Raw genomic sequence first — 26,481 nt, forward strand, 5'->3', positions numbered from 1 at the left:
CTGCTTGCAGTGGGCAAGTATGAAGATAAAAATCAGAGTCCCTGCAGGAACAGCAGTGAGTGCCCCATCCATTTGTCTTTTGGTAAAAACTGGATTCAGCAATGCCATGTGGCGACCTAAGGGCAGGTACAGACTCACCCTCTTGCCATCCAGGTGTGTGTGCTGACTGCAAACCAAGATAACTTCTTCTTAGGGCAGTGAATTAATCACTCTTTCCACAACTATGTCTTCAAGTCTTTTGATTTTACTGGTACTTTTAGGATGACCTAAATCTTTTTCCGGTCAAATCTCAGATGACACTTTGACAACTGTCACCTTTTCTAGGTGGTAAATTAAAATACAGGATACTCTGGATTCTATGAAAGTTGGATTAGAAAACCCATGTTAAGAAGCATTGATTTGGAGGGCGGGGAAAACAATAGAACTCCATTCCCCAGACATTCTATGCCATTTTTAAAAAGCTGGTTTATAACATTACATGAATTTATGTGTACAACACTTTATTTCGACTTCTGAAAGTGTGTTCACCAACAAAAGTTGTTTCCATCCGTCACCGTACTGTTGACTCCCTTTACCCATTTCGCCCTCCCTCCACCTTCCTCCCCTCTGGTAACCACTACTCTGTACCATTTTACTCAGCCTTACTCAGAAGGCCCCTCACTTGGTGGGAGGTGACCACCCGCTGTGTTTACAGCAGATTATAGCTACCAGGTTACAGGTGACACCTGTTCCCCAACGACATCATCTGTGCAACTGCTTCAGAAGAATATTGCTCAGAGGGTCAGGGCAGAGCTAATTTGTCGTCAAGCCTTTTGAGACAGGGAAAGCAAAGCTGGATGCTTCAACAGACATCAGCGTTTTAGTGGGGCAGCCTGAGTAGGGCTGGGGAAGGAAGGACGTGAAACAATGTCCTGTAAATCTGATTTTACTGATACTACGTTTCAGCCAGACCAGAATCAGTTATGTGCAAAATGATTAATCACTGTCTCCCTGAAATATTCAAGGTCCTGCTGCCTATTCTTAGGATGGAAAAAAATCTAACGCTGAAATACGACTTTCAGGCTTTTGTTCGTTCTATACCCTTTTAATAAAGCAGAACACAAAATTTTGCCTTGGGCTTGGCTGACTTATGGGGTTTATCTGCTAAGTGGCAAAGTTTCATCCCTCAGCCCCATCACCAAACTGAGCCCAAGTTATAAGGAGCCTGGTAGAGAAGGAAAAATGCGGGTGCTGCACCTAACCCATCCATTTATCAGATGCAATAATTGCTCGGAGAGACAGGTTTTCTCTTTATATTTATAGAAAAATAGGCACTGCAGAAGAAAATGAATTCAGCTAACGGGCAAACACGGATGACTCTGCATGGTGTATGCTTTTGACAAACGTGGCTGATGAATTACAACTTGCCTCCCTCACTGCTGGGAGGGGTTAGGGAAGCAGGAGAAGTCCTTGGGGCATTATCTGAGGCAAAGGCTCCAGCTGGGTCCCCACATACCTTCTCTGCATACTCAGACACAATCTGCTTGATCTCGGCAGAGCAGAGGCCCACGATCTGGCCCACGGAGCTAGCGGTCAGACGGCTCTGCAATCACAGGGAGGGTGTGTTCTCAAGGCCGTGCACTGTCTTTCACACAACTGGAAACCCTGAACACTATTAAAGTAAAATAGATAATATTCCCAGGGGGAAAAAATAATTTGGCTTTTGCTCATGGGTTCGGAAACACGGAAGGGAGAAAACGAGCTTCAGGGCACAGGTTAAGTCACCTCCCTCCTCCTGAGTCACTCAGCAGGCTGTGTTAGATTCTCCTCCAACCCTGGGTATCCTGGAAAATCATTCCAGGGATTTTACTGCTGAGGATCACTAAAAAGAGCCTGAAGGGAACTTGGCAGGCATAGGACTCAGAGGAAAAAAGTACAAATGGGAGAGGAAAAGGGATCTCAGAATTCCTGAACTACCTCTTGACTGCCACAGGCCCTTCCTGCCCTAAAAAGGAATTCTCCTTTCAAAGCACTTGGTTAAAACTTTTAACACAGGTCATGAGCTCTGGGAAGAATGAATATAAATTTAGTACCCTATCATCTACCTAGATGGTGTAGGAGGGAAACAAGGGCTCCTTTGGCATGGGACGCCACACGCAGTTATGGAGAGGCAGGGCTGAACCACAGCTCTCCTGCGGGGGCCCTGTGATGCCATCCCAGCTGGGACATCCTGTCTTCACATGGGTCCTTCAAATCTCCCTCCTAGAGGTTCCCATGGACGGCAACACCGTGCATGTATAAAAGGTTTCCAAAAGAAAGATCCCAAGAAAACGGGAAGCAGGGTGCTGAAACGAGAGGGCCCTGAAGGTGGACACTTGGAAGAGGCCCCCTCGTAGCAGAGCCCAGGTGGTGCCGGGCCTCCACCTCCACACCACGCCCACCCACATGACCATGCCTGCCTCACCTCCTCACGTGCCATGGCAGTCATCTTGGTCATCAGGGACTGAATACGCTGCTAAAAGAAGAACGGGGAGAGGTAGCAGTGAGCAGGTCTGACCACACAAGACTTAAGCAGGGTGTTGCAATAGGTCTTCGCAGTGGAATCCAAGGGCTATTTCAGCCGGTCTCGTTTTACGGTGAGCCTCATGAGAGGTGATGAAAGGAAGCTGAAAAGGGCGCGAAAGGCCAGCAGCCAACAGCAGCTGGCTGTGAGAGGCAGCTGGCCATCCTGGAGAGCTGCGGATGAAAGCGAGATTTCCCCCAAAGACTCAGGCGGAAACCTCAGGGGCTACGTGGACCACTCACCTCTTCAGCAGCCTGAAGCTCGTCTTCCTCGCGGGCGTCGGCCTTCTCTGCAGCTAACAGCCCTGTGGGAAGTGCCATTTTCTTGTCCTCGGCCTGGAAGGGAAGGTGGGAAAACAGCTGAGCGCTGCAGTGGGAGATTCAGTAGAGAAAGGACAACACTGCAAAGGACAGTGAGTCTGTGAAAGAAAACACACAGATCTGGACAAGTCACCCAGTCTCGGGGAAAGAGAGCGAGGTTCAGAGACCGGGGCTTCCACTACAACCACAGCCCAAGCAGCTGGAGCCTCGGGTCTCACCCAACGCCCGCCTCCATTTCTGAACTGTTCGCCGACGCAATTCCTATCAGGTCATACACCTTTGCCAGACTTACCCTTACACTTTGCTTGGGTCTTCCCCTACTTTAGTTCCTGCTAAGAGCAGATCGCTGCCTTAAGATCACTGCCTGTTGTTCAACAGAGACCCATTAGTGGGATATGAAAGTAATTTAGCAGGTATGATTGGCATCTAAATAAATTAAATAAAAATAACAACACAACACATCCAAGTGCACTACAGGTAGTAAAGGGTTATGTACCGCTTTGTGAAACTTTTGTTTTTGGGGTTGTATCTGCAGGGGTGTGTGTGTGTGTGTGTGTGTGTGTGTGTGTGTGTGTGTGTGTGTGTGTGTGTGTGTGTGTGTGTGTGTGTGTGTGTGTGTGTGGAAACATGATGAAAAACAGAGTTCTTACTGCCAAGAGTGGTCAGCAAAGTTGGAAAACCACTGGCCTGAAGAATAAGACTCTAAACTGCTTGCCCTGGTGATCAAGCTCCAGGCTATGGACCCAGCTCAAGCTCTAAACGTACCGCACCACACTCAGGACACCTGGAGTAACGGCTGCTCCCCAAACCTGGGCTGCAAGTCTAGGGTTCTTGGTTTTAGCTCCATCTTTGCCATTCACCAGCTGGCAACCTCAGGCTTACCTTCTCTGGATACTGGGGTCTTCTAGGGTTGAATGAGAGGACTGCTCTCAGATACCCTTCTGAGACCATCCCAGTTCTGAGATGAATTTCTATAACAAGCCTATGACTGACCCTGGGGCATGGCCTGAGCGCCTGCATATATCTACAGGGGATAAGACTTCCAGTTCAAATGTGCCATCTCACATGAGAATGATAAGGCAAGGCCAATGCAAATAATATTTCATGGGCATCTCACGATTTTTCCAATCATAACCAAACTGCCTTATTTCAGAATATAGTCATATACACATTCTTTTCAGACTTAAAATTACATATTACACATACACAGCAAATTCTTATACACTAGACGCCACATGACACTCAAATCCAGAAAAAAAACCTTGCTTTGGAGGAAACGGCTGTTTGGTTGAGTGAAAACACAAATGTGGAAGAAATAATAAGAAAACCAAAAAAGAAGATGTCATAATGAATGCATAAATGACTGTTAATGAGAATCATAATAATGATGATCGTTAACGCTTAGTAGATGTGCACTGTGGGTTGGATGATTCCACATCCTTTATATTTTAATCTTCACAACAACGTTGTGAGGTAGTACAATTTCTGCCCCCATTTCACAGATGCTGTGAACTAAGGCAAAACAAAGTATACTGATCAAAGTCACACAGTGAAGGGGAAGAGCTAGGATTTGAAACCAGCCAGTCTGGCTTTAGAACATATGCTCCAAGTCACTGTCAGTGCCCTCCAAGGACTGAGACAATGGCCACAGAAAGCAGAGGGAGGCCGGGGTCAGGGAAGGCTTCCTGGAAGGACTGAGGAATGGGGGATCTGGGCAGAGGAGGGGTGGCAGGAGAACAGCAGGCAGAGTGGTGACTCATTCAAGAAAATCTGGGGGTCAGGAAGGGAATGAGGGAAGAGGTTTTACTAGATCTCAAGCTGTGGACTCTCGTTTTTAAGAGGCCGTTGGCCACTTTAGTTAGCATGTTATTATTGAGAAGGCAGTGGGTAAGAGCACAGGCTTTGATGTCACACAGATGTGGGTTCAGATTCTTATTAGGGCACTTTAGGAGCTGTGTGATCTTAGACCAATCACTGAGCCTCTCTGAACCTCAGCTTTCTGCCCTGAAAAACAGAAATAAGTATCTTCCTCACAGAGCTGTTCAGAGGAATCAGTGAAAAAAATACATGTAGAGCCCTGAACAAAGGGCCTGAACACAGGAAAGGTTTGGCACTATAAGATTTATATGCCTGCCCTGCGGCTGACAATTAAGAACCATGAATGAGTACTGATACATATAAAAAAATACATGAATGAAGAGAAATCCTTGATACTCTTTTAGGAACTTATAAAACCCCATCTTGACTTTCCGTTTTTTCCACACCAGGTTGTCTTAGTACAGGGCCAGCCTGTAACGTGCTCTCTCTCACCGCCATCAGCCTGCTGACACCTGTGTAGGGCCTCTCTCATCAGATGAGGAGTGCTAAGGGCTCTGGGAGTGGACTTCATCTCTACAGTTTTAGAGTTATTACAGGCCGTCTGTTTGACCCTGGTGTCATGACTTCCAATCACCCTTCACTTCCAGTCCCATGATGAGGTGTTGCCTCAGCTCCGCAGCCTGCACGGGCAACAGACTGGGGATGCCACGAGGGAGATTCAGGGGCCAAAGGCTGCTGGCACATCCCCGCTGCCCGGGGTTGCCCAAGGACCAGGGCCCTGCTGTCCCACCCCTGCTGGGAGCCTGTCCGCGTGGGACAGAGGCAAAGGGAAGTAGCACTTGCGTCTCTCAAACATTCTCTCCCATTAGCCAAGCTTTTCTTACCTTCTCTGCTTTGCTCTGGCGGCTAAATCCATACCTCCTGCAAGCCACAAAAGAGGGGAGTTCAGTTACTATTAAAAAAATAAATTTGATCACAGGCATTTTAGTTGGATTTTTATATGAAAAGCACCACAAAGAATTTAGGCTATTTGGTGACTGGAGAACATGTTTCAAGTGCCTAAACCAAAAACATATCCCACTGTTTCTGAATAAACGGCCCGCCGTTCTATTTGCCATATAAATACTATAAATGGGAACTCTCCCTGCAGAGTGCAACGTTCTCTTTAAGTGCGATTATTACTCTTTGAATCAGGAACTGTATCTCAGATCCACGGTTTAAGCTAAAAGCCTTAAAAATATCTGTATGATATGTGCATGTGTTGGCTCAAGCTAAACATGCTCTCTAAATGACTACTTTCATAACCTCATGTCCAGCCCATTTTTTATTCTCAAACACAATCCAAGCATGACGCCGATAATGTTGTGTGCTCACTTCACGCCAAGTTTAAATTCAAAGATGCGCACAAATGCACTTTAGTTTACATTAACTTTTCAGATTCTAATTAATATCTATTTTTTATTTTATTTATTTATTTTTTTGCGTTACGCGGGCCCTCTCACTGTTGTGGCCTCTCCCGTTGCGGAGCACAGGCTCCAGACGCGCAGGCTCAGCGGCCATGGCTCATGGGCCCAGCCGCTCCGCGGCATGTGGGATCTTCCCGGACTGGCGGACTCTCAACCACTGCGCCACCATTGGAAGCCCAATATCTATTTTTTAAAGCAATGCAAAAACCATTCGACCTAGAACAAAAACCGTAATGCAAAACACCCAAACTCACTTACCTTTAAATAGTTTTTAAAGAAATAAAATCACAAGCAACCATTTAAGAAAAACAAATTAAGGGCTCCTGCTCTGCCCTCACCCTGCTTGCTGCATCGTATGCTGGCCTCTGACCTGGTCTCGGGCCTCCATGCCCCCTCTTCCTTCCCCATCCCTTATTCAACCACCTGCTAGCCTGGCCCACATCTGTCACTGGCAGGGATCACCTGCTCTTGTGGGCACTGTCACTAGGGCCTCCCTTCCACGGCCCCGCCTAACAACCGCTGAGCTTCACTCACCGCCAGCAGGTCACCTTCCCCACTCCTGTGCATCGGCCCCTGAGCAGAGCTCTGCACACTGTGTTATTCTCCTGGCTCCTCCTACTTTCCTAATCACTCCTCACACCTCAGCTCCAAAGCCACCTCTTCTTTGAAGTGTTCCCAGACTTTGCTTTGGATGGTTTTAGTCATTTCCAAAAGTCAGTTCCACTTTCAATCTGAAAATCTCCATCTGGGACCAGTGCTTTGCCTGCCATGTGATGAGTGTGAAGGGGAACTCACTTGGGCACAGGATTTCTTAGAACTCTGTGACAAATCACAGGCTTAGTTTACAGTTGAGTCTGGTAGAAAGTCAGGACAATGGGTTTAGCTAGAGTCTTCACTCTGGTACCAGCAAACTGTGTAACATGGGGGAAATTGCTTCACTTCTCTGAGCTTTGTACCACTGATATGGGATTGCAAACATGATCCCAAGCCCTGTTGAAACAGCTTCCATAGGATTTCTATAAATTACCACTGACGGTACGGGAGGGCCGGAAGGAGATACAAACTACAGGCTGGGTAGTTTGGGTTGGAAACTTTTCAGTTGCTCAAACATTCTGCCCTGGCTGATCCATCCCTCTGCCTGTACGTGTTCCCCCTACTTCCTGGACAGAAATCATGCCCAACTGCCTGTTTGCCTGTCTGCATCCTTCTCCAAGAAAATGGAGAAATCAAGAAGCCAAAAGTATCACCCGACCTTGCAACAGGTTGTCTTATAACTGGAGAGACCAAAAGTCATTGCCGGTTACACTGTGCCCATCCTCTAGGCACAGATCTACAGGCGCAAAGTGCAGCAGACTAAAGTTATGTGTTGGGTATCCACCCAAATCCTGTACAGGACCTTATGGCAGATTCCGTGAACTGGCTTAGTCAACATCTAGCATCTTACTATACCGTGGAGGCAGGAGAACAAACAACTCTATTTTCCATACTCTCTTGCACCTGGGGCTCTGAATACTACTTAGGTTCCATCAATGAGATGCATTTGCTGGAGTTCTGAATGTGTACCAGGTAGAGAAGGAGACAGCAAAAGCACAAAGGATTCACTGCACTGGTGCGGATCACAGTAGCAGTAACCTGGTTCTGGGGCCAGAAGCTGTCACGGTGGTTTTCTGATTTTGGCAAAGTGGGTGGTTTCTTTGTCAGTAGCTGCAGTACCAGCTTCCCAACTCCACAGGCTGTTCACTAGCTTCCTGATGACGGAGGCAGAAGCTGCATCCCAGGCAGCCCAGATCTAATGTGACACTTGGGAAGTGACCCTGCTCAGCCTACATCACATCTCTTAACTCCTCCCATCCACCCCTGCAATCAATCCTTTCTGCTGAAACTAGTGGGAAGGTTTTGTGTCCTGAACCGGGAAGCGCTGACCAACAGAGGGTCTCTCTGAAGCTTCCCACTCCTAGAAGGGTCCTTGCACCCTGGGTATTCTTTTGTTTCCCAGGCCTTCAGTCTGTGGAGACCTTCAGGGCAGAAGACATACCCTCAGGCAGACAGGCCTTATCTAAGGCCCAGGAACTTTACAGATTTTCCAAATAAAGCAGTAAACAGCTAAATCTGAGTATTTCAATTCCCAGGTCCCAGCTACTTCTCCTTAAAGACAGAGGCTCTGGGAAGATTTTTCTGACCACCCAAAACTAGGTTAGGTCCACACAGATATGCACTTCTGTGTTGACACCCACGGAGTCCAATAATTATGTGTTATGTGCAATCTGTCTGTTGAGCCCTGGAGGGGAGGAAATTTGCTTCATTCACTTTTTTTTTTTTTTTTTGGCAGTACACGGCCTTCTTATTGTTGTGGCCTCTCCCGTTGCAGAGCACAGGCTTTGGACGCGCAGGCTTAGTGGCCATGGCTGGCTCAGGGGCCCAGCCGCTCCGCGGCATGTGGGATCTTCCCGGACCAGGGCACGAACCCGTGTCCCCTGCATCGGCAGGCGGACTCTCAACCACTGCGCCACCAGGGAAGCCCCATTCACTTTTTTTTTCTTTACATTTTTTAAATTGAGGTGTAATTCATATAACATAAAATTCACCATTTTAAAATGTATACTTCAGTGGGTTTTAGTGTATTCACTATTTTGTGCAACCACCACTACTGTCTAATTCTAGAATAGTTCCATCACCCAAAGAGCTCCACACCTAATATACATAAATAGCAGTTAGTCCAATTTTCCCTATCCCCTTCCCCTGGCAACCACTAATCTACTTTCCGTCTCTGTGGATTTGCCTATTCTGAACATTTCATATAAATGGAGTCATACAACATGTGGCCTTTTGTGCCTGGATTCTTTCACTTAGCGTGCTTTCAAAGTTCATCAATATTATAGCATGAATCAGTACTTAATGCCTTTTCATGACTCAATAGTATCCCATTGTATGAAAAAACCACATTTTGTCCATTCAGCAGCTGATGGACATCTGGTTCGTTTCCACTTTTTGGTGACTGTGAATAGTGCTGCTATGAATATTCACTTTTGTATCCCCGGTGTCTAGTGCAGTGCCTGGCACATAGTAAGTACTTGATTAACGTTTGCTGAATGAAGAAGAGTCCTGCTGACTCTTGTAAAGGTTTCCTTCTCCATGTGACATAGTGGCAACTCTTCCATGACAAAAAAGAGCTGTCCTCAGCTGCCTATCAACGCCTGCCTCATTTGCTCACTGGTCCCACATCTCTGGGAGACTCTTCCATGCTGTTTGAGTTTCACCAGGAGAACATGATACCCTTTTGCCTATCATCCTCACGAAGAGCAGGGAGATGCTTCAACTTATTTCTACTACAAACACATTTACTTCTCTTTCATCCTTCCTAGAGCATCCTTTCATGCTGTATCCTACAACCTACCTTTTCTCTTGCCCTGTCAGCTGGGCCCTTTCCTCTCGAGCACCAGCCTGATATGCAGTGTCACGTGCTTCAGTGTGCTCCTGGATTTCCCGTTGTTAGCTCTGACCCACCAACCCGGCTGACGTCTACACCGTCAACACCAACAGAGATCCAGCCCTCTCACCACCCAGTCACTTCCTCACACTCCAGACCCAGGACTCGGTCTTTATCATCAAGGATGTACATCTTCTAGAACTTTAAATCAGTGTTCACATACCCAAGTTATTCCGGACATACTTAAACATATTCCAATAACTAAAGCGTGTAATAAAAAAAATTTAAATTTAACTTAACTGTTAAAATTCTGTTCCTGAGCCATACTAGTCACATTGTAAGTGCTCAACAGTCACACGTGGCTACTGGCTACCATACTGCACAGCACAGTGCTAGAAAACAAACTAACTTTCTCCCCTAGGGCAAAGTAAGACAGATATCAAATCATCTGGGATCCAGAACAAATCAGGGGCATAAAAAAGCCCTAAATACTAAGGACTGTGGATTCTGTTCTTTGTTCAGTCAACGAGCATTTACTAAATACTCTACGAGCATGTCATGGGCCTTCAGAGGGGACACAGGTTGGGAGAGACGTGTCATGTGCACTTAAAATGCACTTCCCCACAGTGACAGTTTCATAGTGTGGTTAGTTGTTTAAGTTTAGCTCTCAAAAGTTGATTGGACCCATAATATAATTGAAATACTATAAAGATACAATTGTGTTTAAGTCTGAAATTGAAACTATGAGTCTTGTTTTCCCAACAACATAACATTTAAACATATATACCCAACATGTTTTTAACAAGACACACAGTCCGTAAGGTCCTCAGCATAGTTGGCCAGGCTCAAAGTCTAGCCTTATTTGAGCAACTGAAAGTCAAAAAAGGGAGAAGAAACTGGGATGCGGGCCTCAAAGCCAGATGCTCTGTGGGCTTAGGCTGATGACTGACCTCTAACCCCAAAGAAGAAACACTGTTTTCCGACCTTCTTATTGTAGGAGTCAAAATATTTTCCCTCTTGTCAAGAGGCGAGATGAAGAGGAAAACAGAAGCACTGACAACAGATGAGGGATTAGGATTCCTAGGTGGGGATGAGCAATTAAGGGGTGCCACAACAGTGAGGGGGAGGCGGGGAGGGGTGGAGTGAGTCCCCGAGGCAGCAGGCGCCCAGCCTTGCCGGATTAGGAAGGAAAGGGAAGAGGGTAAGGTTTCTCATAAAGGAGCTGGAGGGAGGGCTAGAGCTGGGGGTAAGGAGAACATAGGGATGAGGAGAACTGAAAGGAGGGGCTCAGGTGAGGCTCCTCATCTGAATCTAAAGGTCACATTTAAGGGCATCTGAGAACTGAAAACTGCTGCTGCTCAGGATGATGGTGATGAAGATGACGGTGGTGATGGTGATAGTGATGAAGAGGAAGATGATGGTGATGATAATGATGATGATGGTGATGATGATGATTGTGATTATGGTGATGATAGTGATAGTGATGATGATGGTGTTGGTGGTGATGATTATGGTGATGACAGTGATGGTGATGATGGTGTTGGTGGTGATGATGATTATGGTGATGATAGTGATGGTGATGATGATGGTGTTGGTGGTGATGATGATGGTGTTGGTGGTGATGATGATGGTGTTGGTGGTGATAATGATTATGGTGATGATAGTGATGGTGATGATGGTGTTGGTGGTGATGATGATGGTGTTGGTGGTGATGATGATTATGGTGATGATAGTGATGGTGATGATGATGGTGTTGGTAGTGATGATGATGGTGTTGGTGGTGATGATGATGTTGGTGGTGATGATGGTGTTGGTGGTGGTGGTGATGAGAATGATGATGGTGGTGATGATGATGATTGTGATTATGGTGATGATGATGGTGGTGGTGGTGGTGGTGACAGCACCTAACAGTTGACATTTCCTTTTTCTACATGAGACAAACTGTTCAAAGTCCTTCATAAAGACATTGTTATGTAATCCTCATCAAATGGGAAAGATCTCAAGCAGTGGGGAGTATTGACTTAAAACCCTAAGGGAGGAGTAAGAGAGACAGAAAGGAGGTGAGCAGCCTGCCCAAGGAAGGGGAATAAAAGGACACTTCTTGGGGCTATAAGTTTTATCCCATTTGCTCTGTCAGCTGTAATAACCACTCTCTGGTTGTTCAGTCTCAGATCAAACAACCAACGCTGGGCCTGTCTTCCTAAAATCAAGAACCAAACTCTCACCAGAGGCTCAAACAACATTTGTAGATAATAATGATGACATGTTTTTGGAGTCCAGCAAACCTGAGTTCAAGTCCCACTTTGAGGCTTTTACTAGTTCTTAATAGTTAGCAGTTGACCTTGGGCAGGTTATTTTTTAACCTTTCTGAATGCTGTCTTCATCATTCTCAAAATGGGGAATGAGCTGAATAAACCATCAGAATTCTCCACCTTCACAAACTCACCCTCTCCTTACCAGAAAAGCTTAAAAAAAAAAAAAAAAAAAAAGGCAAAATAACCCCATCTCCTAAAAAGCAAACAAAAAAAGGCTTCATCAAACACCCACCCCAGGCTCAGAAATCAGGAGTCAGCATGATCCCACCAATAAGCACTAAGGCTAGTTCTGAGATACATACTGGATATTGGAAAAAATGGAGGTATGAACAATACAAACTACCAAAAACCACACTTCCCTAAGTCTTCTCTGGCTCCGGAACACGTGACACTCCCAGAGGCTGCCTCTCCAGCTCTGGCTCGCCCGGACCAGCGCAGTCTCGTGTGCCCGCCTGCAGCTGAGGGGTGGCTAGAGAGCCCCCCTCACAGTGTCCAAGGCGTGCAACTCGTCCAGTGGCACGGGACCTCACGCCCGAAGGGCCCCGCATTTGGCTGTTGCCGCTGTCATGAAATCCTTAATGATTAATCATTATTCATGATTCTCAGGGGCCTAACGTGCCCTGCATCTTCATTTTACACTGACTGGGCCCTGCAAATTATGTCGCTGGTCTGGAGGTGCCTGACTCAGAAGCAGCTCAATTCGCAGCAACAGCTGGTGAGCTGTGGGGCAGCCCTCACGCTCAGGTCAGGGCCAGAACTAACAACTTCCTTTGAATGAAACGGACTAGCTTTCATTCTCAGGAAGAAAGGATCTGAGCCCGCATTACTCTCTCAAAAACAGACAAATGAACAAACAAACAAAAAGCGGCAACTGCAATTCCATGTGAGAGGTGGCATAAGTAAGGCAATTAAGCCTTAATTTCCTTCTGGCTGTCTCCAGTACCCTAGAGGGAGAAGCCATCAGATGCTCACTTGGAGATGCTAGTGGCAGTGCTGTTACTTCCAGCCCCCCAGTGCGGGCTGGGTTATGAGCAGGGCAGCACACAGCAATCACTCCGAGCAGAGGGGGAGGAAGCACAGGAGACATACTCACATCAAGGAATCAGTGACCCTAAATAGAAAATTCAGGACACAAAGGAAGGTTAATACCCAGAGCCAAGCAAAAGATTCAACGAGGAGAAGCATTTCCGTATGTGTGTGTGTGTGTGTGTGTGTGTGTGTGTATGTGTGTGTGTAACTGAAAACTGAGGCTGTAAGAACTGTATTTTTAAAACTTAGAGACGTTTTTAAGAAGTGACAAAACTACTTCTAAATTCTTCATTTTCCTGGTCAGGACAATTCTTCACAGGGAACCAAAACGATTAGACTCTGACACAAAGTAAAACTGCCGTAACTGCCTTCAATTCTTAGTTTACCTGAAGATGTAAACATACGGCAGGGGCATGAAGGGCAGCCCACCTGGGCCTCTGTGAACACCCCACGCTTCCCAGCTCCCCGAGGAGGGCAGAGCCGGGGATGGAGGCTTGCTGAGGAACTTCAAAGATCAGGCCTCTACTACCACCAGAGAAGCTACCCACAGAAACTGAGCTAATTCCACACCAGGGAGAAAAGTCCCCGGTGCTGGCAATCACATGCTCAAACCCGTAGACTCAGTCAGGTGAAAACCAACCAAGTTCACCCCAGTGAAGCGATTTAAATTAGCTTTTCTTTGCAATGGTTTTATCAAATAGACACTTCAGACTGGGCCGCCTTCGTTACCTGCCATATTCCAAAAGCGTCGTGTGGACCCGTGATTCTTCATCCAGCAGCTCCTCTGCTCCCCGCTGGCGTCTGTACTTCCGACGGGGCTTGTAAGCATCCTGAGAAGTGGATGGGGAGGCCGGGAGTTACTAAGCGTGAGGAGGCTGGTCCAGCCTGCCAGGGGCGGGAGTCCTTTCCCATGGCAGTGAGTGTACAGCTCCCCTTCAGGAGGACAGCTGGCACATGGCGACTGCCTTCAAGGGGTCTGCCCCTTTGATTTTTATACTGGAGCAAATATTTCCACCCAATCTATTGCTTGTCAACTTTGTTTAATCTTCTTGGGTTTTTTTGTCCAATTTAATATTTCATGCAATCAAACTTATCAATCAACTTACTTCCTAACCCAGGGACTGTAAAAAAAAATAAACTCTTGTATGTTATTTTTATAGATTATATTTAGCCTTTTAATCTATTCAGAATTTTTTTTGGGGGGTATAGTGAAAGGTAGGTATCTATAGATATATGTTTTTCTCTGAATGGAAAATTAAGAATCCCAACATCATCAGTTTAATAGTCTATCCTTTCCTTGATTTAAAATGACAACTATATACATATATATAAAACATGTACCAATATTACCCTCTTCAATTCCTCTTGCTTTATGAGTCTTTATCCTGTCTCCACTGTTCTTTTTCAAATTTCCTGGCTATTCTTACACATTTTCTCTTCCAAATGAATTCTAGCATCAGCTTGTCAAGTTCATTATGAAAAACTGTTGAGCTTTGACTAGAATCACACCAAATTTATACATTACTTGGGACGAACTGACATCTCTATAATACTGAATCTTGCCTTGAAAAGCAAGATTTATCTCTCTATTCAAATCCTTTTTATTCTTGAATACAATTTTCCAGAAAACAATACAAATTTTCCAGTCACTACATATCCAGACCTTTCTACCACCCAGAGACATAAACTGTGCAACAATCATAGATATACATGTTAACCTAGAATGTTTAAAAAAAAAATTCTCTCATGGCATAGAAATCTCCATTACCAGAAAAGGAAAGTAAATACAAACCCTTCACAGATATATATCTCTTTACAAAAGTGTTTTGAGGTTTATCCTTAAAAAACTTATAAAAACACAAAATGCACTTTAAACTTTCAATGACTTTTTAAAATTATTAGAGTATTATTTAGTTATAAATGTAGAAACACAGACCTCTTTTGTGTAGGACACATTCTGAAACTGCATATATATATATATATATATATATATATATATATATATATAAAATTTCCTAAACACAAAGTACACGGCACGTAGTAGGTGCTCAATTAATGTAGGTCTTCACCCACAGATGACCTGGTTTGTCATTCTACCCCAAATGAATGTCCTTCTTGACTGCCAAACTGGCATCAAACAATACCTTAATAATATTTGCTCAGGACTCTGGGTGCAAACAGGCAGCTGTTTGTGCAAGGTATTCCAGTTTGTCCCTGAATCTTTCCTTCTCCACTAAAGTAGTTCACCACACCTAATCTCTACCTGGACATCACCAGGACAAGCACACTATCAGGTTTCTCTAGACAGTGGTATTTTAATGCTAATTAGAATTGTTCCCCTCTTGATAATTCTTGTTAACTTTATTATTATCTCACTTTTTGTTATGGAAAGTTTCAAACATACAGAAAAACATCCTTTCTGTAACATATATAATCTCAACAATTTTGTGGAAAAGGAATGAAACAGGTGCTGGGATGGCCCTGGACGGTTGTTCTTGTAACTCACTGCCGCAAATATTCCTAGGTTGCTGCTGGTGCCTACATGAATAGGAAGCTCTAAGTAACACAAAACAGATTTACGGGGAAATGAAAAACATAATAGACCCATAGGACGTCAGTTACTGTGTACGATTTAATTTCCACGGAGCTCTACCATTACAGCAGCACTATATGACTGAGCTTAACTGCTGCTTTCCTTAGTTACCATTCATAGAGTCAACGACCCCAGACAGGAAACTGGAGTTTAAAGAAGGACTGACTCCAAAACAATAGCATACTGAAACCGACAGCCACAGGACCTTTTATTCTGCCAAACAATGACAAATGTTGGCCTTCGTGTAATTATCCTTATACTTTAAAGCACGCCACATACACACACCTTTTACATTTTATAACTACACCATGAGGTAGAAGCAGGGCAGATGCCATTACCTCCCCCTTGCTACTAAAGAAGCAGAGATTAAATAATTCGCCTCTCAGTTACGGTGGGCACCCCCTTCAGGAAATACCCAGCGGGCAGCAAGACAGCCACAGCAGCCACTGCCCTCCAGAGCTCCAGGGGACCGGACCACACCCAACTCAGCAGGAAGCACATCTCAGTCTCCTAGGGCTCACCCGGCAGCCCAAACCCAAACCCTACTCTAACGGACACACCTCCGCCCACCAGCCCCTGAACAAACGCTGCCTTCCACCCAGAGGGGCTCCGCTGATGTTCCCATCAGCAAGTGCAGGGCCCTGACACACCCCAGAAGAAAGTCATTATAACTGAGACAAATCAGGTTGTTTTCTTCATTCTCACATGAATAAAACAACAACCACAACCACAAAAATGAAGCCCTGGGAACTGAGTGAGGGAATGATGAGAGACGGATGGCAATCATGTCTATGGGTAGGAAAGTTAGCTGGGGAGGTAGGGTTTTCTCCAGACTCCCCTAAACTTTGGTTTTCCTCTATTCTCTTTTACGTGAGCTCTGCTGTGCAGGCCTGTCTTCTGTTCTTTTTTATTTTCGGTACGCGGGCCTCTCACTGCTGCGGCCTCTCCCGTTGCGGAGCACAGCCTCCGGACGCGCAGGCTCAGCGGCCACGGCTCACGGGCCCAGCCGCTCCGCGGCATGTGGGATCCTCCCGGACCGGGGCACGAACCCGTGTCCCCTGAATCGGCAGGCGGACTCTCAACCACTGCGCCTCCAGGGAAGCCCCTGTCTTCTGTTGTTTGAGGTCCGGCACAAGTCCCACCTCAGGTCCCCTTGAGTTTGTACCAAACAGTGTAACTTGGTGGGTAAGAATGAGCTCACTGTTTTGTATACATGAGCCAAGACGGCTTCTGTATATCGACTCCTAGCTTTACTTCTTCACAGCAGGCTGAGACCCACAGCTCAAAACCCTCCAGCGCCAACCTCAAACTTTTCACAGCCCCAGTTGTTTAAAAGAGGGCCCCACTAAGCAGAGCCGAGCGGCTTACAGCCCGCCCACGTTGCATGCTCTGCCGAACCACACCTGACATTTGCAAACCACAGATACGACAAGCCCCATGGCTATAAAGACCCCAGGCTGCAGCTGCCCTGCAGATTTCTCCAACCTGCCCCGGCCGAGGCTCCCTCGTTTCCTTGCCTCCCCTTCTGAATGGTGGCCCCGGCGCCTAGGCCTCGGGATGGCCTGCGCACTGACAGCCTCCCCACCCTTCAGGCTAACCTGTCAAAGCATCGCCCAGAGACACTGTGTGTGCTACTGCTAACCCCCCGTCACATCTTTTCCCTTGACGAGTCCCGAAATCCCTTGAATCCCTTACAGCTGCAATGCTCCTGCTCTCACCTCATACCCTAGAATGCGGTCTGGCACACAGTGAGTGCTCAATTACTATTATGGAATGAATATATATGGAGTCAGACAGACAGGGTTTTAACCCGTGCCCCATTACTACCTCTCTGATTTGGGGCAAACTACTTTAACCTCTGAGGTTTTCCATCTGTAAAATAGGTATATGGAGAGAGTCGTAAGGATTAGCCAATCTACTTAACGTTATCTGATACACATTAAGGGCTAAGATATACATACATGCGTATATTTGCTATTATTGATAAAATGTACTAATATATTTTTTTTTACTTATGTTGCCATGTTTACATTTCATGTCCTGGAAAGAAAGGCCCTCCTCACAGCGTTTCCTATGGAAGAACACAGTGGAGTCGTAGTTTTAAATGACCTGGTCTCTTAGGGGACCAATAAGAAGTCTTTTTTTTTTTTCCCTCTGTCCCCTCTGTTCTCATACAAAATTCTAAACATTACCAAGAAATGCTCAGCAAATAGTAAGCAAATGTATCTTTGGGGGCTTTGGGTAAAATTTCACGGCTACTCTTTACTCAAGGTTGAGAGGGAGTAAAAGACCTCACTGCACAGGTCAGATACTTCATGAATATGGAAGGCTGACAGTTCAGAAAGGGAGGAAGTAGACTGTACCACAGCACATTAGGTGAGACAAATGAGCGATTACGATTACGATGCGAGAGTGGAAGGGTAAGGGGAGGCCTGTCCTGGGCAATAGTTTCATTTTCTTATGTCCTTTGAAAATACCACCTCCCATCAAGCGGGCCTTCTACAAAGCGGCCGCCTATTCCGTAAAAAGGAGGTATGGAGACGTCAAGGAAAGAACACATCTCAAAGGAGAAGCAGAAGTACTGGGAATAATCCCCAGGATGAGGAAAAATGAGGCCAAGACAAAAAGAGAGAACACTGGAAGGTGATGAGCTCAGAAGTTAAAAGTTCACACAACAGCCTTTCTGCCAGGCAATCTTGGCAAGAGGTACTAACAGGTTGAGGCATAACCTCTGAACCAACTCCACTTCATGGAATGTAACCCAAGTAAATAATTAAAGATAAAAGAAAAAATTTAGCTATGGGGATGTCCTACATGATAGCCAAAACAAAACAAAACCAAACCAAAAAAAACCCCCCAAAAAACAAACTAAGCTAGTTAAGTTAGTACCACACAATGCGTAATGTACAGCCACTGAAAATGCTATGGAGGTATATTTATTGGCATGGAAATATATCCTTGATTATACTGTTGAGCAGAATAACCACACAACAAAACAGAATATATAGTATCACGTCATTTTTTGTGATCTCTAATTTTCTATATTGATATCTATAACTATGTATTTCCTACTTGGAATAACAGTGGTTATCCCTGGCTGGTGGTATCGTGGGTGATTAAGTCTTTGTACTTTCTCTCCATTGCCTAATTTTTCATTATTACCACAGTAGTAGTATGAAAGAAAAATAACCTTTTGTAAAACAAAAAATCATGCATCGAAAAAATAGATGAGCTACATAACCAAGGATGAATGCAAAAAACTGGAACAGTCCTACAAAGATGGCGAAAGACAAGACAAGCTTATATTCTTATAAGCTAAAACTTTTTGAAAAATATTAAAATGTTTAATATTTATTTTTAAAAAGACACATAAGCAAGAGTAAGTAAAGTCTGCTTGTTGAGGCACAGTGATAACTTGTTAATAGATGGAAGAAAAAGACAACAGGACAGTCTCCACGTGGCACCCATTCTCCAGCTGGACAAATGGTCTTCAAACGGGCAAAGGCAGAGTAGATGCCCTCACAAGGGCAGAGCACCCAACCGCTCTGCATGCATTTGAGTCTCTGGGACCCTGATAAATAACACCCCAGGGTCCTGAAATCAGTCAGAAACATTAGGGCCAAATCAGTGTCAGGGATGTGCAGGAAATCAGAGACCAGGTGAAGAGTGAGAAAACTAGAGACGCACCAACACCTGCTGTGTCTGAGGAGCCAGATGTCAAATGAAAACCTGGCTGCCTCTTCTCAGCTCTGCAACTGTGTACGGAATTTATTAACCTTTCTGAGTTTCAACTTCCTGATTTATAAAATGGAAATGTAACGCATAAGTCCTTGAGTGTTGATGAGTACATGAGATAATGCTTGTAAAACGCCTCATTAGATGTCAAGCACATAGAAGGCACTCAGTCAGTACCCGGCAGCTACATGCATATTTTATAAAAGGCTGGCTCTAGAAACCCGGCACTGTATGTAAGAGCGAATTTTAATCCTTAATTTACCATTCAGAGTTTAAATTTGGGATTCTACATTTGTCAGTAAGGGGTAGGTAAGAAACAGTGATGAGACATCTGAAGGGCAGAACTGGAGAGAGGCTGGAAGGAGAAGAAAACATTCTTGAGAAACTAAGACTTGCCAAGAGCCCCACCCTGGTCACCCAGGAAAGACTTTATTCCCTTTACGAGGGGAGGGACTCCCCTTGGAGAGAGTGACAGCAAACAAACCCCAGCAAGCTGTTTCATGTCTTACACTGACTCACAAGAAGAAGACAGGGACATGGAGCCCTGGAGTCCCTGACAAGCTCCTGGGACCCTCACTCCAAGGCCGCAAGCAAGCGTGTGCAGCAGTGGTGGGTGGGAAGGACGGAAGTTAATGGCAACAGAGCTCAGCTCAGAAACCTAAGAAGACAGCATCTAGAAATGGGGGAGTATTCTCAGTAGACAGAGAGTGTAGAAAACAAACAAACAAAACCCAAAGGCCAGCTCTGGCCATCCATAAAAATTTTTTTATCATTCCTGTTGCAAATGTATTGACAGTCAACGGAGAAGTAAGTTCGCACATAAAAGAAGGAAATAAACTAAGCAATTTGAACTATTATCAGAGACCTACAATTTTTTTTTCCATTTTCCTTTATCTTTTTATTATTTTCTAATGAGCTGCAAACAGCATTTTATCTAGCATTTTATTGCATCCTGGCTCCATCATCACCAATGTGACCTAGGGCAACCTACATAACCGATCTGTGCCTTAGTTTCCTCACCTGTCAAAAAAAAAAAAATACTATTACTTCATAGGGTTGTGGTGAGCACTAGATAAGTTATATATAAATGCTTAGAACAATGTTTGGGCCCTATATATTTGTCACTGTCATTATCTCCCTAAATTCCATTAAGAATTTAAGTCATATTGCCAAGCAGAAGACGATTATCTTTAAAAACTCCATTACAAATGAGAAGAAGAAATAATGTGTCTCTAGAGGCCTGAAATGTTGAATAGGTAAAGAGACATCAGGCCCAGTTTGATCAACAGCTACACTGGCCTTTTATTCTTGGTGATACAGCCAAAAAATGCAATGTTTCTCACTCTCTACCCAGGGCTCCAAGTGAGATTTGCACATGAAGATATTCAATTAAACATTAAATATTTTTTACACTATTGATTCTATGTATAAAATAGATAACTAATGAGAACCTTTTGTATAGCACAGGGAACTCTACTCAGTGCTCTGCAGTGACCTAAATAGGAAAGAAATCCAAAAAAAGAGGGGATATATGTATACGTATAGCTGATTCACTCTGCTGTACAGCAGAAACTAACACCATGTTGTAAAGCAACTATACTCCAATAAAATAAAATAAAATAAAACAACATGCTGAAAATATCAAAAAAAAAAAGAATTGGATTTTATAAGATTTGATACAGTAATATATGCCTGTAGTTATAATTTTGGAAAAATAAACTTCCTACAGCTTCTTAATTAAAAACAATTAAATAGTTTTTACGTTATTGTTTTTGCATAGGTAATACACAGACTTAGTATAAAATCCAAGTAGTACAGAGTTTATAGGGAAAAGAGAATTTCCCTTCCTCTCCTGCCACTGGCTCCCCAGCTCCCTGTATCAGAGGGAGAAATGAAAGCATTTCTTTTCACTTCTTTTAAATGAAGCATCATTTAAAACAAGGGAAAGCAACAGCACATCCAACCAATTGGTTATTATTTGTCATGAAAATGCGATTAGGAGGAACCTTTAACAGCATACAAGACTCTATATTGGTAAGTGGAAAAAAAAAACTACAAAATTACATTCAAAGTATAATTCTAATTCACTATAAAAATACACATTAAAAACACAGAAGAAATATGTCCAAACATCAAAAGTGGCTGCTTCTGTGTTGTTAGATTAAGGTTGATTTTCTTCCTCTCACCTATCAATCTTTTTAAAGAAAACTTTAAAGATGTTCTAAACTGAACATCTACCTCACAACCAGGAAAAAAAATTACTTGCTGTTCTATCATGTCCTCTTGGTATTATTATTTAATAGTGCCACCAAATCTGAAAACGGCACCTGGCTTCAGAGTATAACTATGTTAAAGGTTTTCCATTTCTCCCATTTCCAAAATGGCACTGTGGAAAAGATACAAATTACAACCATAAACTGACAAAGGCTTTTCTGTTTTAAATGAGCATTTCACGTCTTTCATCATCAAACTACTGTTATTCTTTTCACAGTAATCACCTGGGGAGACCACACATTTATTCTTAAAAGTAAAAAAAAAAAAAAAAAAGCAGAATAACTCTAGACATTATTTTCTAAAGAAAGTGAATTTACACCCAGGCATTGCGGCTCCATTCCCATCAGCTCAAGTAGGAAGGCTGAGGGGTGAAGGCTGACAAGGTCCTGCTGGGCTCTGGCCCAGAGTGTTTTGAAAAGGCCCAAAGCTCTCCTCTGGCCCTTGTACTGGGGAAGTGGGCACATGAGTGCAGACCCTGTGGTTAAGATACACTGTGCTTGGGGACAAAGGCCATCCCAGAGTTTCCCACACAAAGCTCAGACGCTACTCTGCCTCTCTGAAGGCGTCATGGTGGTGGTCACCTCAATGCATCAGCTCTAGTTCGTCATCTGCTCTTTGGAACTATGTGAAGTTTACAGCTGCCGCTGGCACAAATGAGGAAGGGCTTCGGGTCTGGAAAACTGGAAGTAAGGGAAACAGGGCAGTGGTTGTGGCACGTTCTACCCTGAACGCTGGCATCGGGTACCAGGCACGCACGGCAGGCAGGGCCTCCCTCACATGTGCACCTGAGATCAGCTCCTGGGCAACCCGGCAGATAGAAACCTCGGGGGGCAGGGGCTTTTGTGATTTACCTCAAAGGGCTACTTGGAGGCTACGACCCTACGTTCTTCCCTTACAGAAGAACTCGGGCAGGGAACTCACCGAGAGGTCAACAACTGTCTTGATGGCCTTTTCTTTTCTCTTGACGAAGTCATCATCCTGCCAGACAAGAAGACACAGGGATGAAACAAATCTTCCTGCGTAAAGACTGAAACTCAACTGGACTGCTCAGCAGTCCGTCTTATAAACTGACTTCTCATCACAACTTTGCCTGAAGAAGTCTCAATTTTCGAACAAATTGGAATATATCCTGCATGGGAAAAAGCTAGGGCCTCTGCCGATGGCTGCAAAACAGATCCCTATAGCCGGTGAGAAAAAGGGGGGACCACAGAGTGTAGTGGTGAAGACAAGCGTTTTCACTTCAAATCCGTATGAGCTCTGAAACCTCAGCAAGTTACCTAACCGCTAAGCCTTAGCTTTTCCACCTGCAAAACGGGGATGATACCGCCTATCTCAGGGAACAGTCATGAGGATCAAAAAATAGAAGGCATGTGATGTGCCGGGACTGGAATACAGTATCTGACAGTGACCAGCTAGTACTGTTGTTGTGATTACTATTCAGCTGTTACTATAGGTGTGTCCCAAGCAGGTGGGCTCTCAAAAACCTTTATATGACTATACAAAAATACACTCTTGTAATGCTCTTATAATTTAACAAGAGGTCCAGATCCAGTACGAAAATTGAGAGACAAGGACAAAACTGTAGGGCTTGACACTCATGCCCATTTAAACAGGCAATTCTAATGAACCAGGAGGCCCAGTTTCAGGGGTGATCAGGTGGGGGCAGGGAGGCCACGCAGGTGGGTGGGAGTGCAGGGGAGCCTGAGCGTACTCTGCGCCTTCCCAGGGGTCCCTCACTGTGCACTCAGGTTCACAACTGGGCTAGAAAAGAACACTGACCTCAGGGAGACTGTAGGTTTTCTGGAACTGGGAAATGGAGTAGGAACGGATGTAGTCGCCCATCTCTTCTTTTGTTTCTATAGCTCGCTTCACCAGCCACTGGGGAAGAAAGTGAGGAACTGTGAGCCGACGGGGATGAAACACACTGTGGTAAAGGCCAGCTCAGAGACGGCACAGGTCCTGCGCCCGAATCACAGAACGTGAACTGCCCAGGCGGCGAATAACCACCAACACGTACTGCCCGCAGGAAAAGCAGCCGCTGGGTGTCTGGATGCTGAGATCCAGGGGGACCTGAGCTGACAGCCGCGCAGGAGCCTTCGGGCCTCGCTTCAGGTGCCCGGGCCTCAGTTTCCCTCTCTGCTAAAGAGGAGGTGAGAGTATCAGTTCCCTTCACGTCACAGAGCAATTGTGGGAGCAAATGAAACACAAGTACTAGACAGCTCTGTAAACACCTGGAGCCCGACGCAAACAGAGCTGTCCCCCAAACCTCCCTGCGCCTAGTGGCAGATCTTACTGGAGCTCTCTCCTTCCCGTGCTGCTTGCACCACAGACCAGAGGGAGGGAAGGGAACCAGTGAGAATGCCTAGTGTAACCCTCGTGTGATAGGTGGGAAAAAATCCCCCCGATATTCAGACTTGAGACCAGGGGTACTGAGTACAAGCCCTAGGCTTCAGGTTAGCTCGGCACCCACAGCAGAGCTCTCGAATCCACCCAACGCTATAAGGTAATTGGCACTGGCCGCGTTTTACAGAATCGGAAGCTCGGAGAGACGACGTGATCCGCCCACCGACCCACAGCCAGCAGCCACACAGCTGCCGGCCACATCAGGACACCGTGCGTCTGGGCTTCACGCCACGTGTCCTGGGTCGACCGGGTCGATACGCACAAGGAGCCGCTCCTCACGCCCGCTGACTTACAACTCGAGGGAACTGAAACACACACGTGCACACACCCACGCCCCACAGGCTGCGGGAGGCCCAGGTGCTCTGCGGGTGAGAATGCAAAGTGCAAAAAGAGCCTTTGCTTCTCCTCCTGACTCTTCATTCATTCCCGTTATTACTAAAGAACTTTATGGAGGGATGCCATTCTCTCTCCAGAGAGAGCTACTACATCTCAGAAGCAGTTTCTGGACAGGAGCTGTGCTTCCCCGGGGTGGGGCCACACGTGGCAAGGTTCAGATACATGCACATGGCACAGGGCTCCTGCGGGGACGGCAGGAACGTGCGCTCAGGGAGGGCGGCCAGCTCAAGTAAAGGACACACTTAGGAAGCAGCTTCCCAGGACAGCAGTGGCTGCAAATAATTCTATGAGGAGTATTCTTTTGTTGCTAGTATCTTCCATTTGTTCCCATCATTCCACTCCACCCCACCTCCAAACAATGACCTCAGGCACTGACTAAAATCCAGAAGGGCAGGGGCAGAAAGTCGGAGGGCATTCGGGGCTACTCCAGCCCCTCACCTGTACCCCAGCACCGGCCCTGGACATCTAAGGAGGCTGAGTCACTGTTCAACTCAATTTCTCTCTGCTTTGCTTTGCATCGGGAGATCCAGTTTCTGGCCTTTCATTGTTGTTGCCTTTTCAGATGTGCCTCTGTTAATTAGATCGACACTGAGTTGTAACTTGGCTGGATCCTGGAGAACATGCTCAGATGAGGAAGGCAAAGCCCGTTGATTCAAAGGATTCAAAGGATTCCTTAGAGACTCGACCGCTGTGTTTTGGAGTTCCCAGCATGAAGGGCTGCTGAGGGAACCTCTAGGACAGCTGAGCTCTGCCATAAGCCCCTAGCATTTGAGAAAAATACCTACCCTCACAGGATTCATGTGCCCCACATGGGAGAAAAAGACGTGACCTGGAACTACCAGTAGCCGGAAGTTAGCTCTTCTTTCCTCCTGGTTGCATTCAGAGAGTGTCACCACAGCTGTGCTAAACAGCGCAAACAAGGGTGGTGGGCCTCTAGTCCCACACAAGACAACCAGTGGTTCCCAGTGGCTGGTCCACGATTGCTCTTTCACTGGTGTCTGGCAAAACAGAAAACTACAGGCATGTGGCGAGTTTTTCATAAGGCTACATGTATTCCATTTGAAGGACTGTCCTTTATTCTGAGAGTGAGAGTTAAATGGCCTTTCTTTTAGGATGGTAAAGAAAGCAAAGTAATTGTTGCCTTTAAAAACGTCCCTTCTTGCCAAAATACAGGTTGCAACCGCAGGTCAACCTCTATGTGCACTTCAAAATTTTACAGATCCACGAAATTAAGATATGGGGTAACCATTGAGAGAGGCTCTCACATCCAGACAGGAAGCCCTCCGACATTCCGCTCACAACACAAACATTAGATACTCAAAATGCCCAAACCAACTGTAGACAATCACTTCCCTTTCATCCCCTTCTCATATATGGACTAGAGTTTGGGTCCTCAAAGTTCTAGCAGAGTTTTGAGTAAGGTCTAGTCACTAGAGATCCAGGCTTCAGGGGAAAGGGCGACAACTTCACAGTATGATGGGGTTGGAGGCTTCTGTAAGCATCTACACAGACTCCCTACTTCTTACTTTCACAAAATGATTGGGTACCATCCATCCCCTAACAGACAAACAAGTCAAATCCTGAGTTCAAGTCCTAGCCTCAAGTTTACAAATTTCAGTTATAAATGTCAACGTATTTGATTTGCAGTCTAGTGCAGGGGAAGAGTCCCAATAACAGTTAACAACAACAGAGACAACTATATAACACTTACAGAGCACTCACTGAAAGGTGCCAGCCCTTCAATCAAGTGCTTTACACATAATAACTTACTCAGCTTCCATCCCACCAGGTAGGTACTATTATTATTTCTACTTCTCAGGTAAGAAGTTTAGTCATCTGCCCAAGATCACACAGCTGGAAAGTGGCAGAGCCAAGATGTGAACCCGGGAAGTCTCCAGAGTCCAGGCTCTTCACTGCTACGCTACATAATCTGAACAGAATCACAAAACCCCTCCTGCAGGGGCTGTGCGGCTTTCCTCGGGGTGGCTGCATGGTGGTGGAGGGGAAAGTACAGGCTTAAAGACAAGGAGTTGAGAGGAATCTGCCTCTCCGCTCACTAGTTCTCTGCCCTTAAGCAAACTGATTATCGTTTCCGAGTCTCCCTTTCCTCAGATGTAAGACAGGCATTACAATAGATGCTTCAAAGAACTCTATTAGGATCCG

The 26,481-nt window shown here is 45.4% G+C and overlaps 1 protein-coding gene across 2 annotated transcripts in view; it reads right to left on the reverse strand.

Moving 5' to 3' along the window:
- The window catches only part of CCDC93 (coiled-coil domain containing 93), an 87,180-nt gene that overhangs the window by 46,566 nt on the left and 14,133 nt on the right, over nt 1–26,481 (reverse strand). For both annotated transcript variants that reach the window (XM_067742156.1, XM_067742157.1), the window contains exons 5-11: nt 23,299–23,397; nt 22,441–22,497; nt 13,647–13,747; nt 5,565–5,601; nt 2,785–2,877; nt 2,444–2,494; nt 1,496–1,582 (exon numbers count right to left, since the gene is read on the reverse strand). In XM_067742156.1, the coding sequence (XP_067598257.1) occupies nt 1,496–1,582; nt 2,444–2,494; nt 2,785–2,877; nt 5,565–5,601; nt 13,647–13,747; nt 22,441–22,497; nt 23,299–23,397 (525 nt within the window). The remainder of the gene's footprint in view (nt 1–1,495; nt 1,583–2,443; nt 2,495–2,784; nt 2,878–5,564; nt 5,602–13,646; nt 13,748–22,440; nt 22,498–23,298; nt 23,398–26,481) is intronic.

The sequence above is a fragment of the Pseudorca crassidens genome, chromosome 6 (assembly GCF_039906515.1).
Source record: "Pseudorca crassidens isolate mPseCra1 chromosome 6, mPseCra1.hap1, whole genome shotgun sequence".
NCBI classification, from domain to species: domain Eukaryota; kingdom Metazoa; phylum Chordata; class Mammalia; order Artiodactyla; family Delphinidae; genus Pseudorca; species Pseudorca crassidens.